An 18,666-nucleotide genomic window follows, 5' to 3' on the forward strand; every position below is an offset into this window, starting at 1 on the left:
ATTGTGACTTTTCCAATGATACCTCACAGGCCATACTTTATACACAAGACATTATAATTTGTTAAAAGTGGTTACCATAATAATATAGACTAATGCAATACAGTCTGTTGGACAGACAACCTGATTGACTTCAGGGAGTTGGTTCCAGTGCCAAGATTTTCAATTACAGGAGCCAGTGACAAGCAGTAACATACAAGCACTAAGATAAAGACAGTTGTCTAGACTGAGATTTAAAAAACACCAATGGGAGTTAGCTGCCAACCTCATATGTAAGGTCATTAGGACGTGGTCTCCTAACTCCTAACCCTAAATTCATATTTAGGCACCTAACTGATTTTCAAAGATGCCAAGCACTCAATAGTGTTGTGCTGGAGATAGACACTGTTTCCTCCTGCATCGTGGTGGAATGGATAAAGCATCCCTATGTCAAAAATCCAGTGGAAGCTCCTGCCTTCTCCCCTGTGAAGCCAGGATTTTCAAATCAGCCTATCAGAGCTAAGTGTCTGACTCACATTAACTTTCAGTGGCATTTGGGTATCTAACCCCCTTAGGCTGCTTTAAAATCCCAACCTCCATCCACAGGAGGAAGCCTCTTCTTGTGGATCATCATATCAGGAGAGCTAGTTGTCTCTCTGCATTTATATACACCCTACTCTCTCTCAGCATCATGAAGAAATGCAGAGCTCTATAATTATTCTCCTTTGTACTACTCTGACTGAGTACAGAAGGCCCTTAAAAATGCAGCCAGAAAACATCACCTCTAAGGGTTTGATTCCATCCAGTCCTGTTGCATTCAGAATGAGACCATTGACATGGCATTGGATGGCACCTTCAGCCTGTTTGCTTTTCTCCTTCTTTGCCTTCTACCCTCTACAGCAATGGAGAACCAGACAGCAGTGAGAGAGTTCATCCTCCTGGGCCTGACCCATCTCCTGGTGTTACAGCACCCTCTATTTGTTCTCTTCCTCCTGCTCTACGTGACCAGTCTGCTGGGTAATGGGGCCATCTTAGCTGTGGTGCTGGCTGAGCCCCGGCTCCACACCCCCATGTATTTCTTCCTGAGCAACCTCTCCTGCCTGGACATCTTCTACAGCACAGTCACCGTACCCAAGATGCTGGCCGGCTTCCTCTCAGGGCAGCAGACCATCTCATTTGCAGGCTGCCTGGCCCAGCTCCACTTCTTCCACTTTCTGGGCAGCAGTGAGGCCATGCTGCTGGCCGTCATGGCCTATGACCGCTATGTGGCCATCTGCAACCCGCTGCGCTACAGGCTGGTCATGAGCCCACAGACCTGCCTGTTCCTGGCAGCAGCCACCTGGGCTATTGGCTTCCTATATGCACTGCTGCACACAGTCATGTCATCTCAGGTGCATTTCTGTGGCCCCAACATTGTCTACCACTTCTTCTGTGACATCAAGCCCCTGCTGAGCCTGGCCTGCAGCAGCACCCACCTCAACATGGCCCTGCTCAACTTTGTCACTGGGAGCATTGCGCTGAGTTCATCCATCCTCACATTTCTCTCCTACCTCTACATCATCTCCTTCCTTCTCCTGAAGGTCCGCTCACAGGAATGCAGAAGAAAGGCCTTTTCCACCTTTGCCTCCCACCTCACTGTGGTGTCTCTCTTCTATATGCCAGTCCTTGGTAATTACATGATTTCCTCTCCGGGTTCCCCCTCTGAAAGAGACATGATATCCACTCTCATGTACTGCATCCTCACCCCAGTTCTGAACCCCCTGATCTACACCCTGAGAAATGAGGAGGTGAAAACAGCACTAAAGAAATTCCTGAACAGAAAATTTTACCCTTGAAGAATATGAATTAAATGAAGGCAAACACTGTTCAATTACAATTAAAGCATTTTAGTCTTTGTTGAGCCCACTGATTTTTAAAAACCCTTTGCATTTTCTTTCCTGGTGTGACTACAGGGCAGAGTTAAGGTTGTTTGGCCAGTTTAACATCATTTCTCATAAGATGTTTGGATTTTCTTTAAATTTAATGGTGAATATCCTGTGTGTATTTTGGGAAAATTACAACATCCTTGTAATATATTTATCCCTAAATTACTGACATGTACTCATGCACTCCATCTTAATGTCTGCTGATGGAGACATTTTCAGTTAGAAACATAATGGGTGGAAGGAAGGGGGACTGACCATTACTTACATAAAATAAATAAAAATATTCAAATATTACCTAGGCATAATATTTCAGTGTGTTTTGACTCTATGGGCAGTTACAGAACTCTGTGCCAGGATAGAGTTAAGGTTAGTTGGGTGCCCTATTTATGTAATTTTAGAAATTAGCATATCTAGATTTCTTGAACATTAATTTGTAAATTCTTGGGTTCCAATGCTTATTTTCTATATAACTAAAATAGTCATCAAACCTAGGTGATGAGTAACAGTGAACACAGATTTGTCATGAACAAATCATCTCAAACCAATCTAATTTCCTTCTTTGACAGAGTTTCTGGCCTAATGGTTATGGGGAAAGCAGTAAATGTGACATGTCATGATTTTATTAAGTCTCTTGAAAGAATCTTTCATGACAGTCTCATAATCAAACTAGAGAAATAGAGTCTCGATGAAATTACTGTACGGAAATAGAGTCTAGATGGAATTACTGTGTGCATAAGTGGTTGAAAGCTTTTTTCAAAGAATAGTTATCAATGATTAACCATCAGATTGGGAGGACATATTCACTGGCATCTGTCTGGGGACCGGTGCTGTTCAATATTTCCATTAACGACTTGGATGAAGATATGATTATAAAATTTACAGATGATACTAAACTGGAAGAGGCTGAAAACACTTGGCAGGAGAGGATTATATTTCAAAATTATGTTGATAAATGGGGTAATGAGTCTGAAATCAGGAAGATTAAATTCAATAAAGAAAAATGCAAGGTGCCACACTTAGGAAGGAAAAATTACAAGCACAAATACAGAATGGGGAATAGAAGGGTAGGCAGCAGTATTGCAGAAAACAATCTCGGAGTTATAACGCATCACAAATGGAATAAGAGTCGTCAGTGTGGTGCTGAGGCAAAAAAAAAGGCATATGTTATGGTATAGAATCGTGTAAGACACAGGAGGGACTTGTTCCACTCTACACAGCACTGGTGAGACCTCAACTGGAGTTTTAGACACATTCCTGAACTGTAAGAAAGATGTGATCAAATTTGAGAAAATCTAGAAGACAGCAACAAAAATGACAAGAACTTTGGAAAACATGACCAACAAGGAAAGATTGAAAGAGCTGGGAATGTTTAGTTTAGAGAAGACATGGCTGAATGGGGGCTGTGTCCAATTGTTTGCCATGTCCACCGAAGGTTGGATGAGAAGAAATTAGCTTAGTTTGGAGGAAAGGAGATTTAGGTGATATATTAGGGGGAAAAATTAAGGCTAGTTAAGCTCTGGAACAGGAACCAAGGGAGGCTTGGAATTCCCAGTTTTGGATGTTTCTAAAAGCAGGTTAGACAAACACCTTATCAGGAATAATCCAGGTAGACTTAATCCTGCCTCAGAATGGTGGGGGAAGGGGAAGGAAATAGACTTCATGACCTCTCGAGGTCCCTTCCATTCCTACATTTCTATGTTTTCTATTAAAGGATTAGAGTTTCTCAAAAAATGGTGATTTTTTTCAGCTGGATACACCTTTATCAGGAATCAAATCTAGGCGGTCCAGATAGTAAAGCATAAGATTCTACTACCTGGGCTAAAAGGCACAGTTCTGTTGAGCAAGGCCATCACAACACATCAGCCTCCCCACAAAACCTAGCCTCCACTAGAGGGGGACAGAGCATCCCATCAAGTGAGCTGAGGAGGCGTTAGGTGCCTAACTGACTTAGGTGATTTTGTAAATTCCACCAAGTGCCTATCTGCATCCTTAGGTGACTAAATACAAAGGAAACATGCTCCAGCCCCTGAGCTATGGAGTCAGATTATGTCTTCCTCAGTTCTATTCAGATGCTTATACCTCAATTGTGGTATCTGTTGATCTTAGTATATTTGTCTAGGATTTGCGAAGAGGCCTGTGCACCCAACTCACACTGAAAGTCATTCATTATAATGAGACTTGGCCATTAGTATCCCTCCAACAATTTTGATGTTCTCAGCTCACATGTTTTGCTTCTACAACCTCTACACACAAGACTAGTGTTTGGCGTTTCTCATCCTCTCACAAGGAACTATTTCACTACACAAATACTGCTCACTGAAATTGAGTGGTTCTGCTTGTGAAAACATCTGCAAAACAGTTGCTCTTCTTTATGCTTTCCAACAAACTCTAGTCCTCACAATATTGTCAATTTCCATCTTTCCAGCATTGGTCTTGTTTGTTTTCTAACCGCAAATTCTCAGATGGTACAAGAATTACGTCCCAGATGGAAGGAAATTTCCCTGCTGACAATTTGGTTGTTTCAGAGAGTGTGACTGTGATAAAAGGTGGCTCATTTGCACACTATTCAAGGTTTGCTCAGCATCCAGTGTTCAGTCCTCTCTGAAATTTCCCCCACAGTGGACTTTATCCCATGCCATTGTTATATTTCAAATTCAAGAGGAAATCAGTTTATCCAGGTATGATATGGAACTGAATAGCTTATAATGATTCACACTTTTTATCTAGAGATGTAAAACTTCAGAGTGTTCCTAGATTATGAACGTTCTTTTTCTTTCTTTCTTTCTTTCTTTCTTTCTTCCTTTCTTTCTTTCTTTCTTTCTTTCTTTCTTTCTTTCTTTCTTTCTTTCAGTTCATATTTTTCATTTTATCACTCCTCTCTCAATCTCTTCATTTAATCTTTTTCATTCTGTTTCCAGTTGATTGGTTTACATAGGATATGAGCTGACTACTGACTCTTGGAAGTAGCAGAAGCTATACATGAGGTACTGGAATACTTGCGAGCTGGTGGAGCGGCATGGGTGGAGGGGTGGAAATAAAGAGAGACTGGTCATCATGTTTAGTATTGGGAAGGAATTTTCCTCCACGTCAGTTGGGCAGAGACCCTGGACATTTTTCACCTTCCTCTGGAGCATGGGGTACAGGTCGCTTTCAGTTTTAAACTCATAGGGTCCTAGAGCCCTAGCTCCAGCCCAACCCTGGACAGCTACATTGCAATAAATCAGTGCCTTAACCCAAGCCCTGCAAGCCCAAGTCAGCTAGCAGGGGGTTTTAATTGTAGTGTAGATAGATCCAAAACCTATGAGTCTATGCTGGGCTCTGCCTGTCCATGTCCCAGAACCAGCATCTGGACTCTGCAACCTATGACCCTGGCCTCTTGGATTAATCCTTTCTCCTGCCACCAGCTAATATAATTAGTCCTGTTGTTTAAGTCGTAGGAGCTTGTGCAGCAGTGCTCAGAGTTAAGCCCATTCTGATGACATATGATGGGAGTTTATTACAGCTGTGACAAAGTTCCTCCTCTACCTTGGTGGGTCCTGTGCTTATTGGCAGATTTGCTCACCTCAGTGATCTTCCCCACAGTCTGGGTCAACTTCTCCTGTGTCTGATCAGGAGTTGGAAGTTTGAGGGGAACCCGGGCCCGCCCTCTACTCTGGGTTCCAGCCCAGGGCCCTGTGGATTGCAGCTGTCTATAGTGCCTCCTGTAACAGCTGCATGACAGTTACACCTCCCTGGGCTACGTCCCCATGGCCTCCTCCAAACACCTTCTTTATCCTCACCACAGGACCTTCCTCCTAGTGTCTGATAATGCTTGTACTCCTTAGTCCTCCAGCAGCACACCCTCTCACTCCCAGTTCCTCACATGCACTTCCTCTCCTCTGGCTCCCCCATCCCTGACTGGAGTGAGCTCCTTTTTAAACCCAGGTGCCCTGATTAGCCTGCCTTGATTGGCGGCAGGTGTTCTCATCAGCCTATCTGCCTGAATTGGTTCTAGCAGGTTCCTGATTACTCTAGTGTACCCCCTGTTCTGGTCACTCAGGGAACAGAAAACTTCTCATCCAGTGACCAGTATATTTGCCCTCTACCAGACTCCTGTATCCCACTGGCCTGGGTCTGTCACATAGCTAAATCTAAGAGAATTAATGCCAAAACAAAAAACCCACACTTATCTGAATGGACCTTAGTTAAGTTGCAAAGTGAAACACTAACTCAGCAGTTGCCTGTGGAACGTGAATTCTGGCCCTTTTGGTGTGTATGCATTATGACAGAGACTTTAATTGGATGATCACATAGCCTATGTCTACTTGGAGCAAGGGGTTTGATTCCCAGCTAGTGCTTACATACTCATACTTACCCTGCTTGAAGTAGCATGCTAAAATAGTAGTACAGCTGTGGAAGCATGGCCATGGCAAGAAGCAGCATGAGCCAGTTGCCATGAGTAGAAACCTACCCAGACCCCATGGGTGATACTTGGGGTTGCTAGTTTACCATACAATCATAGGACTGGAAAGGACCTCAAGAGGTCCTCTAATCCAGTCTCCTGCACTCATGGCAGGACTAAGTATTATCTAGACTGTCTCTGACAGGTGTTTGGCTAACCTGCTCTTAAAAAATCTACAATGATAGAGATTCCACAACCTCCCTAGGCAACTTATTCCAGTGCTTAACCACCCTGACAGTTAGAAAGTTTTTCTTAATGTCCAAACTAAATCTCCCTTGCTGCTATTTAAGCCGATTGTTTCTTGTCCTATCCTCAGAGGTTAAGAAGAACAATTCTTCTTCCTCCTCCTTGCAACAACCTTTTATATACTTGAAAACTGTTAACATGTCCCCTCTCCGTCTTCTCTTTTCCAGACTAAATAAACCCATTTTTTTCCAATCTTCCCTCACAGGTCATCGTTTTTCTAGACCTTTAATCATTTTTGTTGTTCTCTGAATTTTCTCCAATTTGTTCACATATTTCCTGAAATTTGGCACACAGAACTGAACGCAACACTCCAGTTGAGGCCGTATCAGCATGGAGTAGAGAGGAAGAATTATTTCTCGTGTCTTGCTCACAAAACTACTGCTCAAACATCTCTGAATGATGTTCCCTTTTTTACAACTGTTCTACACCATTGACTCATATTTAGCTTGCGGTCCATTATGACCCATAGGTCCACTATGCCACTGCTTCCCACTGCCTGGGCTACCACAGCTACGCTACTAGTTTTAGCACACTCGCTGAAGCAGAGCTAGCATGGGTCCATCAACACAAGGTGGGAATAGCGCCTCCAGCTCCACATGCAGATGTGTCCATATTGCTTTCTTCCAAGATATCCTGGCTTTGCTCAGTGCACAGGACAGATACACAAGGGACAAAATTATGGTAGCCTGGGCAACAGTACATGTTCTGGCATTTCCTTGCTTTAAGGTTCTTAACTTTACAAGTGAAAACAATTTTCTAACTATAGATATATAGATAACACAACTCTACCTTGATTTCCACAACTGTAAAATGAGGAGGCTAACCCTCTGCAGCACTGGGAACATAAGAACATTTGAATGGCTCTACTAAGTCAGACCAGTATCCACTCTTCCAACAGTGGCCAATGCCAGGTGCTTCAGAGGGAATGAACAGAACAGGTAATCATCAAGTGATTCATCGCCTGTCACCCATTCCCAGCTTCTAATAAATGGAGGCTAGTGACACAATCCCTGCCCACCCTGACTCATAGCCATTGATAGATCTATCCTCCATGAACTAATCTAATTCATTTTAACCCCTTTTTAGTCTTGGCCTTCACAACATTCTCTGGAAAAGGGTTCCACAGATAAACTGTATTGTGTGAAGAAATACTTACTTTTGTTTGTTTTAAACCTGCTGCCTATTAATTTCATTTTTGACCCATTTCACTGGGAAGGTTTAATTAATAACTTGCAGGTGATCTGAGACACTTGGGAAAGGTGTTCATAGAAATACAAAGTGCAAGGATTGTTGCATCTAGAGCATCTCCCTCCTTTCCTCAGGGATGGACAACAAGACAGAGGTGAGCGATTTCGTCCTCTTAGGCCTGACCAACCTCCAGGGTCTGAAGAACTTCCTCTTCTCTTTCTTCCTCCTGCTCTACATGGCCAATGTGTTGGGTAATGGGACCATCATAGTCATCGTAGTTGCCGAGCCCCGGCTCCACACCCCCATGTACTTTTTCCTGGGCAACCTCTCCATCCTGGACATCTGCTTTTCCACGGTTGCTGTGCCCAAGATGCTGTCCAGTTTCCTATCTGAGAACCAGATCATTTCCTTTGCAGGCTGCCTGGCCCAGCTTCACTTTTTCCACCTCATCGGCAGCACTGAGGCCATGCTTCTGGCCGTCATGGCCTATGACCGCTACGTGGCCATCTGCAAGCAGCTGCACTACAGGCTGGTCATGAACTCACGGGCCTGCCTGTTCCTAGCAGTGGCCACCTGGTCCTCCGGCTTCCTGCATGCGCTGATGTCCACAGTGATGACCTCTCTGCTGCATTTCTGTGGCCCCAACCTCGTCCCCCACTTCTTCTGTGATATCAAGCCCCTGCTGAGCTTGGCCTGTGGCAGCACCCACCTCAACTTGACCCTGCTCAACATCGATGCCGGGGTCCTTGGTCTGAGTTCCTTCATCCTCACACTCTTCTCCTACATCTACATCATCTCCTTCCTACTCCTGAAGGTTCACTCACAGGAAAATAGGAGAAAGGCCTTCTCCACCTGCACATCCCACCTCACTGTGGTGTTTCTTTTCTATATGCCATCCATTAGCAATTACATGATTCCCTTTCCTGGTTTCCCCTCTGAAAGAGACATGATACCCACACTCATGTACTGCATCGTCACCCCAGTTCTGAACCCCCTGATCTACACCCTGAAAAATAAGGAGGTGAAATCCACCCTGAAGAAATTCCTAAACAGAAAACTTTTCCCTGAAAGGATTTGACTTAAATGAAGGGAAACCCTATTCATTTACAATTACAACACTCTAGTCTTTGTTGACCCACAGATTTTTAAAGTCACATTGCATTTTTTTTCTCCTTTCTGGTATCTCTACAGAGCAGAATTTCAGTACCCTAATGTCATTTCTTATAACATATTTGGATTCTCTTTAATGGTGAATATCCATCGTGTATTTTGGGAAAATTAAAGCATTCTTGTATTGTATTCTACTCCACATTACTGACATATATCCTGGACATTAACTCCATATTAATTTCTGTGATGGAGAAACTTTCAGTTAGAAGCACAATGAGGGAGAAGACGGAATGACTGTTAATCATATAAATAAATAGATCATTGAAATATAGCCTGTGAACAGTATATCAATGAGTTTGACTGTATAGGAAGTTGGAAATTTCTGTGGCAGAGCAAAATTAAGATTAGTTTGGTTTCTTATTTGTGTATTTCCAGAAATTAACACACCAGGATTTCTTAAACCTTAATTGAACTTCTTGGATTTTAAAACTTGCTTTGAATAATTAAAATATCTCTGTAATGTCTTTCACTCCTGTTTACTTTATGTGCACTCTCAACCTTTTCTCCATCTTAACATCGATTTTGTATGGGAATTGAAGAAGAGAAAATGGCAATGGAATATATGTCTGTAGGTGCCATTCAGCACTGAGGACCAGGTTCTTAAGATCTATCCTGTGTTTTGCTCAAAAAGTAAAGCTAACAATTGGAACTAGAGCATAGGAGAATAATATCATGTTAACCACAGGAAACTAGAGAGTAGGGGACAATCAACAACAGACAACGTAGGTGGGTGGGTCAAATGCTTAACCTCTTCATCATTACTAGCTATGGTACAAATGTTTAAACGAATTGTTATTTATTAGTGGTATATTGTAGTAGCTCTTTTCGGCATCAAATGAGAGCAGAGCCCCATTGACTGCAAGAAAACATATTGAGAGACTGACCCAACTCCAAAAACCTTTCAGTGTAAAACTGTTCCACCAAAAAAAGTCACTGGAGCTGGTGGACTGGATTCTGGTTCCCCCACCTTTCAGACTTTTCACTTAGACCTTAGTTCATCCCATGCTTTGCTGCACATTGGGCTACCTACATTTGCCATCCTTGCATTTCATGTTGAGGTGCTCTTTTGTTGTTCAGAACTGTTCATTTCCATGTTATTTGTGGTCTTCGTCTCTTTCTACTTGTGTTTTCTGGTTTCCATTCAAGGGTGGTATTTGGTAAGCATTCTTTTTCCGTTCTCAGCACTGGTCCCAAGCCTGGAACAAAAAGGAAAAGGGTTGGTCAATGGGGTGGTTTCCCATCACTGGAAAAAAAAAATTCTAGCTACAAAAACTACCTACCTTGCAGAAAAGGGCTATAACCACCACTCTATAGAATCATTCTAATGCTGTCTTTCCCTTTCTCTCTCACACCCTGTCCTGACTTATTTAATCCAAAGTGCAACAGTTTCAACAGGAGAGATTGAGGGAGCCCCACTTCAGAATAATGCAGAGCCCAATAGTAGACAATGCACCGAAGATGTGGGACATCCCTGTTTAAATCCCTTCTCCCCCTCAGGTGGCTGAGGGACTAGAACCTGAGTCTCCCACATCCCAGATTAGTCTCATAACCACTGGGCTAAAAGTTATTAGGGAGGTTCCCGTGCATGCTGGTTTTGTATGAGCTCGCCTACAGGGAACTGAGTTCTGACCATGGCTGGATGCAGTTCACCTGCCCAAAGGAAGAAACATTAGGTGTGCAGGGAACTTTGACTGCAGAACTTGGGCACCAAATTTAGGCACCTCCAGGGTTTGGAGGGGGTTTTGTGAATCCCAGTGTGGCCTGTTTCTGGGATTTAGGTTCCCAAAGTGTCAGGTAGGTGTTTAAACCTCTTTGAGTGTCTAGTGCAGTGGTCCGCAACGTGGTGCCTGCAGGCGCCATGGTGCCCGCCGGGGCATTTATGTGAGCCCGCCTAGTGCCCAGCAGGGGAGAGAAGCCATGGCCCCACGCCTGACGAGGACGGAGAACTCAGGCTCTGGACACGGTGTTCTCTGTTCCCGGCAGGTACAGGGCCAGCCTAATGCCCAGCAGCGTAGAGAAGCTGCAGCCCCGCACCTGCCAGGGACCGAGAACTGAGTTCTCGGTCCCAGGCAGGCGTGGGGCCCACCTAGTGCCCAGCAGGGGAGAGAAGGCAGGGCCCCAGGACTGGTGGGGACAGAGTACTCTGGGGCTGTGGGTGCCGGTGTTCTCTGTCCTCGCGGCTTCTCTCTGGATTCATATATTTTGTAATATTAAATATGATGTTTTTTGTATTGTTTAATGTACAAATACAAAATAAACCTTGAAAAATTGTTGTCGCCCGCCACACTCTTCTGAAAACATGAATGTGCTACTGGCCACAAAAAGGTTGGGGACTACTGGTCTAGTGTCAGATGCTTGACATGATTAATATTAATAACAAGGTGGAAGGATCTCAGTACAAAGCAGGAAAAGAGTATGTTAAATAATAGTTTGGTAAATTGGATGCATTGAAGGCCTTGTCTACACTTGCAAGTTAGAGCACATTAAATCAGCTCTGGGCACCCTAACTCCTGAGGTGATCACACTGACAAGGCACTTAGCCTGGACTCTGCAGCTGGAGCACCCCTGGTAATCTATCTCCATGAGAAACATAGAGCTTTCTGTGCCCAGGCTGACGTGCTGGGGTGTCAGTGTGGACCAGGGGTTGGCAACCTTTCAGAAGTGATGTGCCAAGTCTTCATTTATTCACTCTAATTTAAGGTTTTGTGTGCCAGTAATACATTTTAATGTTTTTAGAAGGTCTCTTTCTAGAAGTCTATAATATATAACTAAACTATTGTTGTATGTAAAGTAAATAAGGTTTTTAAAATGTTTAAGAAGCTTCCTTTAAAATTAAATTTAAATGCAGAGTCCCCGGACCAGTGTCCAGGACCCAGGCAGTGTGAGTGCCACTGAAAATCAGCTCATGTGCCGCCTTCGGCACACATACCATAGCTTGTCTATCCCTGATGTGGACAATGTGTTGCATTACTGCACTGTGATTGGTCTCCAGAAATGTCCTAGAATCCCTTGAAGTCAAGTGGCCACTCTCTTCATTGTTTTGAACCCCGGAGTAGTCGTGCAGATATCCGCTTTCAAAGCTCCATTTCTGACATCCAGCATGCTTATCTGCTCCGGGACACAAAGCAAACCATTACTGTGGAATGCTCCTGCTGCAGAGGCAGGCTTTTGTGCGTGTGTGAGAGAGAGGTGGGGCTGATGTTGGGGTTTCCCCCTTCCCCCTGCCGCTGTCTGAACTTACAAGACAGCATGCTGACACACTCTGCCCCCCAAAACACACAGTCTCTCCCCCCACATACACACCACATACTCTGTCACACTCCACCCCACCATTTGAAAAGCATTTGGCCATCTAGTAGGATGCCCAGGAACAAAGGCATTGGGAAACCCACATCATGTGATGCTGTGCCTGCTCCATTAGGTGTTGCAAAGCCTTTCCAAAGTACACTGCAGCCACTTGCACATTGGGATAGCTACCACAATGCACTGCTCTCTGTGGCGTTGCAAGAGCTACTGATTTCTGAAACCCAATGCTGCCGGCCCTCAGGCCAAAAGTTTGCCCACCCCGGACTAGACACACACCTGTCAGGAATTGCATTCATTAACATGGTCCTGCCTCAGCACAGGGTGGGAAGCTGACCTACATGACCTCTTGAGAGACCTTCCAGTCCTACATTTCAGTGTTTTCTATGAAAGGATTGGCTTTTCTTTAAAAAAAAATGTTGATTCTTTTATCAGAAAAGCAAATCTCAATTTTCAGCTGGAAATGTCAGCTTCAAGAATCAAACCTAGGACCTTGGGATTGAAAAGCACAAAATTATGTTGCATGGCTAAAATGTACTGCTCTGTTAATAAAGGTGAAAGGAACACACCAACTTTGCCATGCAGTATAACCTCTACAACAGTGGCCATAGCACCGCACCAGAGAAGCACAGAAATACCGACTGGAAAAGGCCTTAAGAAGTCATCTAATCTAGTCCCCTGCTCTGAAGCAGGACTAAGTATTATCTAGACCAGCCTTGACAGGTGTTTGTCCAACCTGTTCTTTAAAACCTCCAGTGATGGATATTCCACAACTTCCCTAGTTAATTTGTTCCAGTGCTTTGTTATCTGTACAGTCAGGGCGGGTTTTTTTTTGCTTTTGTTTTTGTTTTTTCTAATATCTAAACTAAATCATCCTTGCTGTAGTTGAAGCCCCATTAGTCCTTGTCTTGTCCTCAGCTGGTTCAGGACAATTTATCAATCTCCTCTTTACAAAAACCTCTTATGTACGTGAAGATTGTTATCATGTAGCCCCTCAGTCTTCTCTTCTCCAGACTAAACAAATCATTTATTTCAATCATAGGTCATATTTTTCTAGACATTTAATCTTATTTGTTGCTTTCCTCTGGACTTTCTCTGATTTGCTGCCATCTTTCCTGAAGTGTGGCACCCAGAACTGGACACAGTACCCCTGCTCAGGCCTTATCAGCGTTGAATAGAATAGAAGAATTTTCTTCTGTCTTGCTTACATACATCCCATACATACATACTTTTTTGCAACAATATTACATTGTTGACTCAGATTTAGTTTGTGATCCACTATAACCTAAGTTCCCTGTAAGCTGTGAGGCCAAACAGCTGTGCCACAGCCTATTTATTGCCACACATGTGCTCAAGGTACTCGCTGGGGGAACTGCGGCTGCTAGGGGAGGGGTGCCCCTACCCCGGCCCCAACTCTGCTGCGGCATGGCCCAGCCTCGTCCCAAGCATGGCTAGAGCATCCTGGACCCAGCCACGGATGGGGCACCTGAACCTGCTGTGGTGGTGCATGCGGGGAGTCCTGGACCCAGCCACATCCCAGGTGGCATTGAGGGAGCGGCCAGGACCCAGCCACAACAAGGGCAGCCCGGACCTGCTGGGTCTGAGGGAGGGGCACCTATCTTCCAGCCCTGAGCTGTCGTGATGTGGAGACGCACCTCTCCCCCTTAGCCCAGGAAGCTACTGCGGGGAGAAAGAGCTGAGGGGAGTCCTCTCTCCCTGCCATAGCCACTGAGCACCCTTTTGCACCCCAAACCCCTCATCCTCGGCACCACTCTAGGGCCTGCACCCCAAGCCAGATCCGTCACACCTCTGTACCCCGACCCTCTTCCCCAGCCCTGAGTCCCCTCACACAATCTGAACCCCTCAGCCTCACTCCTACCAGATTAATTTTGTTACGTGCCGCAACAGGGAGGTGATGTGCAACACATCACCTTCCTATTGGGGCACATAACAAAATTCATGCCGCATATGGGTGGGAAAAATTAGAGGGAACACTGACTATAAAGCCTAGATGCTTTTCTGCAGGACTTCTTCCTAAGCAATCATTTCCCAACGGTACATGTGCATTTCATTGTTCTTTCATAAGTGGAGCACTTTGCATTTGTCCATATTGAATTCCACTCTGTGTATTTAAGACCATTTCTCCAGTTTGTCAAGAACATTTTGAATTCTAATCATATCCTCCAAAGCTCTTGCAACACATCCTAGCTTGGTATCATCTGGAAACTTTATAAGTGTACTCTCTTTGCCATTATCGAAATCATTTGTGAGGTTATTGAATAGAACTGGACCCTGGAGAGATACCTACGGGACCCCACTTGATATACCCTTCCAGCTTGACAATGAACCATTGATAACTATGCTCTGAGTATGGTTTATCAACCAGTTGTGCACCTATGGTACAGTAGGTTTATCTAGACTGAATTATGAGACAGTATCAAAAGCCTTTGTAAAGTTGAGGTATCTTGCATCTGTTGCTTCCCCCCTATTCACAAGGCTTGTTAGTCTGTTTAAGAAGGATATTAGGCTGGGTTGATACTGTTTGTTCTTGACAATGTCATCTTGTTTGTTACTTATCATCTTATTTTCTTCTAGGTGCTTACAATTTGATGGTTTAATTAATTGCTCCTTTATTTTTCCATGTACCAAAGTTAAGTTAACTCAATAGGCGTTAGGTGCCTAACTCACTTAGGTGATTTTGTAAATCCTATTAAGTATGTATCTACATCCTTAGCTGCCTACATGCCTTTGGAAATATGCTCAAGCCTCTGAGCTCTGGATCCTTGTTCAGTTCTATTCAGATGCTTATGCCTCAATTATAGTATCCTTTGGTGAGGTGTTTCCCAATCTCTCACACAGAACCACTTCACTACACAAATTCTGATTATAAAAATGGAGCGGACTTGCTCATGGAAACTTTTATAGATCAGTGGTTCTTCTTTATGCTTTTCAAACACCTCTGGTCCTCGCAATATTGTCAACCTCCATCTTTCCAAGAAGCGTTGGTCTTGTTTGTTTTCTAACTTCAAATTCTCAGGTGGTACAAGAATTACATCCCAAATGAACTGTTAGATAGAAGGCAATTTCCCTGCTCACAATGTGGCATTTCAGAGACTGTGACTGTGTTAAAAGGTCTCTCCGTTCACAGTCATCAAGGTTTCCAGAACAATTAGTGTTTGATCCTCTTTTACGTTTCTCATTGAGTGGATTTTGTCCAACATTGTTATAATATTTTAGCTTCAAGGCGAATGCAGTCTATTTAGGTATGTTATGGAATTGAAGAGCTTATAACAAAGCACTGTTCTTTATCTACAGATTCAACACATCAGAGCATTCTCAGACTCTGAAATTATTATTCTTTCTTCCCTTTTTTCTATCTTTCTTTCTTACAGTTCATATTTTTCATTTTTTTTCACTCCTCTCTCAATCTCTCCATTTTCTCTGTTTCATTCTATTTTCAGTTGGATGCTGCACAGAGGATATGACTACTGACTTTTGGAAGCAGTAACACATGAGGTAATGGGATAGCTGATTGCTGCTGGAGCACTGTGGGGATGGAAGGGCATAAGGAAAGAGATATAAGATAGGCTTCCCCTGGCCATCTCCTAAGACCAGCCACCTGGCCTCATCTCTCTATGCCCCTGCTCTCTTCTATAAGTACGGCCTTACCAATTTTATGGACATAAAAAATGCATTATGGACCATGTAATAAACCATTCCTCATGTTCCCCATGTAATCCGATGTCCCCTTGTTCCTCTGAGTGCCCCAGTAAAGGGGGCTCCTATCTCCAGGTGGGCAGGGGGCGGGAAGGACTTGTCCATCTCCTTCACAGCTGCCTTTGGGGCAGGAGCCCAGAATCACCTCAGTTGCCTCTCCCTGCTGCAGGATGCTCTCTGGGACTGGGCAGCAGCCCCAGACATTCCTGAAGCTGGAGGAGACTTGTGGGGTTGTGTCCAATCTTCCCTGTGCTGCTAGGAGTGCTCAAAGAAGGGGGGCTCCTAACTGCGGCTGGGCAGAGGAGGGACAGGACTCCACCTCCGGGAACCTCCTGCGGCTGCAGGAAGCTCTGTGGTTGCTGCCTTCACAGTCCAGCTCTGAAGGCAGCACAGGAGCTAGGGTGGCAATCTCATGACCCCCCTACAACAGGTTTGCGACCCCCCCATCTCCTTTTGGGTTGGGATCCCCCCCCAGTTACAACACCTTGAAATTTCAGATTAAACAGCTGAAAATGTGACATTTACCAGTTTTCAAATTCTATGGCTGTAAAATTGACCAAAATAGACCATAATGGATTTGGTGAGGCTCTATTTATAAGAGCCTTCTTCTGACACAAGATAACCTCAGGGCTGCCCAGAGGATTCAGGGAGCCTGGGGCAAAGCAATTTTGGGGGCCCCTTCCTTAAAAAAATTTGCAATAATATAGAATACTATATTCTTGTGGGGGCTCCTGCAGGGCCCGGGGCAAATTACCCCATTAGCCCCTCCCTCTGGCCTGTTGATTAAGTGGCAGAAATGTTTGCAGCACAGCTCAGGGGTAAGCCAGAACTGATGATCTTTATTATAGTTCCAACTACTAGAATTATGAAAAACAAACAAACAAAAACAAAAAACAACCCCTATGCACAAGAATATCGTTTAAAGTTCAAAGTCAAACTCTTCTCTTGGTAATTAGAAAATGCCAGCTTTACAACCTTAATTCAGCACCTTTGTTCATATGTGTTATGCTATGGGATTTAATCACTTTAACATATACTGTTTTCTTGCCCAAGAGCCGTGCCTTGTTCAGTGCATGGGATGGATATTCAAGGGGTTGAATGACAGTTGCGTGGGGAACTGTAGATGTTCTGGCATTTCCTTACTATCGAGTGCTTAAATTTACAACCAAATAGCATTTTATAGATACAGGTATATAGATGATACATTGCCCCTCTCTACTGCCATTTCCCCGACTATGAAATGGAGATGCTAACCTGTAGCAGGAGTTGGAAGGTTAAATTAATAATCACTAGGCACTCTGAGAGCTTGGGTGGCAGGTGCTTGTTGAAATACAAATTACAGCAATTTGTGCATCTCTTTCTGTGCTGGCATGTGTCCCTCCCATCCTCAGCAATGAAGAACCAGACAGAGGTGAGTGAGTTTGTCCTCCTGGGCCTGACCAATCTCCCAGGGCTGAATCACTTCCTCTTCCCTCTCTTCCTCCTGCTCTACGTAACCAGCCTGCTGGGTAATGGGGCCATCATAACCACGGTAGTGGCCGAGCCCCAGCTCCACATCCCCATGTACTTCTTCCTCGGCAACCTCGCCAGCCTGGACATCTGCTTTTCCACAGTTACTGTGCCCAAGATGCTGTCTGGTTTCCTGTATGAGCACCAGACCATCTCCTTTGCCGGCTGCCTGGCCCAGCTCCATTTTTTCCACCTCCTTGGCACCAGTGAGGCCGTGCTGCTGGCTGTCATGGCCTATGACCGCTATGTTGCCATTTGCAACCCGTTGCGCTACAGGCTGGTCATGAGTCCACAGACCTGCCTGCTCTTGGCAGCGGCCACCTGGTCCACCAGCTTCCTGCACGCCCTTACATCCACAGTCATGACCTCCCGGCTACAATTCTGCGGCTCCAACCTTGTCCCCCACTTCTTCTGTGATATCAAGCCCCTGCTGAGCCTGGCCTGTGGCAGCACCCACCTCAACCTGACCCTGCTCAACATCGATGCTGGTGTCCTTGGTCTGAGTTCATTTGTCTTCACCCTCTTCTCCTACATCTACATCATCTCCTTCCTCCTCCTGAAAGTCCACTCACGGGAAAGTAGGAGAAAGGCCTTCTCCACCTGCGCATCCCACTTCACCGTGGTGTCTCTATTCTATATGCCAGTCCTCAGCAACTACATGATTTCCTCACCGGGTTTCCCCTCTGAAAGAGATATGATACCCACCCTCATGTACTGCATCATCACCCCAGTTCTGAACCCCCTGATCTACACCCTGAGAAACAAGGAGATGAAAACAGCCCTAAAGAAATTCCTGAACAGAAAACTCTTCCCTAAATGAACATGAATTAAAAGAAGACCAAAAAAAAATGTTAGTCTTTGTTGATGCACGATTTTTTTTTCTAAGAACAGTACTTTTTTATTCCAATTTCCCCTTAGTGGTGTCACTGCAGAGCAGAATTAAAGTTATGTGGGAACTCAAATGTCATTTCTTATTGTAAGATGTTTGGGTTTTGTTTAATTATAATGGTGACTATCCTGTGTCCTTTTGTGAAAAATTACAACATACTTATAATATATTTATCCCAAAATTACTGACGAGGTCTGAACATTAACTCCACTTTATAGTCTGCTGTTGGATAAACTTTGAGTTAAAGGCATAATGTGGGGGAGACAAAGGGGAATGATCACTAATGGTATAAAATAAATAAA

At 44.3% G+C, this 18,666-nt stretch overlaps 3 protein-coding genes across 3 annotated transcripts; all 3 read left to right on the forward strand.

The window, feature by feature from the left end:
- The first annotated feature begins 783 nt into the window (after positions 1 to 783).
- Positions 784 to 1,811, forward strand: LOC127031127 (olfactory receptor 12D1-like). The gene has a single exon (XM_050917892.1). It carries the CDS (start codon positions 813 to 815, stop codon positions 1,809 to 1,811), a length of 999 nt encoding a protein of 332 aa, XP_050773849.1. The 5' UTR covers positions 784 to 812.
- A 6,101-nt stretch (positions 1,812 to 7,912) lies between these two features.
- On the forward strand, positions 7,913 to 8,854 carry LOC127031208 (olfactory receptor 12D1-like). The gene has a single exon (XM_050917975.1). The coding sequence runs from the start codon at positions 7,913 to 7,915 to the stop codon at positions 8,852 to 8,854; it is 942 nt and encodes a 313-aa protein (XP_050773932.1).
- Positions 8,855 to 17,350: 8,496 nt separating this feature from the next.
- Positions 17,351 to 18,295, forward strand: LOC127031337 (olfactory receptor 12D1-like). The gene has a single exon (XM_050918085.1). It carries the CDS (start codon positions 17,360 to 17,362, stop codon positions 18,293 to 18,295), a length of 936 nt encoding a protein of 311 aa, XP_050774042.1. The 5' UTR covers positions 17,351 to 17,359.
- Positions 18,296 to 18,666: the final 371 nt, after the last annotated feature.

The sequence above is a fragment of the Gopherus flavomarginatus genome, chromosome 11 (genome assembly GCF_025201925.1).
Source record: "Gopherus flavomarginatus isolate rGopFla2 chromosome 11, rGopFla2.mat.asm, whole genome shotgun sequence".
NCBI classification, from domain to species: Eukaryota; Metazoa; Chordata; order Testudines; family Testudinidae; genus Gopherus; species Gopherus flavomarginatus.

Bases quoted from the DNA above. Each gene is read 5' to 3' on its own strand.
- LOC127031127 (XM_050917892.1), top strand. From the start codon at position 813: ATGGCATTGGATGGCACCTTCAGCCTGTTTGCTTTTCTCCTTCTTTGC.
- LOC127031208 (XM_050917975.1), top strand. From the start codon at position 7,913: ATGGACAACAAGACAGAGGTGAGCGATTTCGTCCTCTTAGGCCTGACC.
- LOC127031337 (XM_050918085.1), top strand. From the start codon at position 17,360: ATGAAGAACCAGACAGAGGTGAGTGAGTTTGTCCTCCTGGGCCTGACC.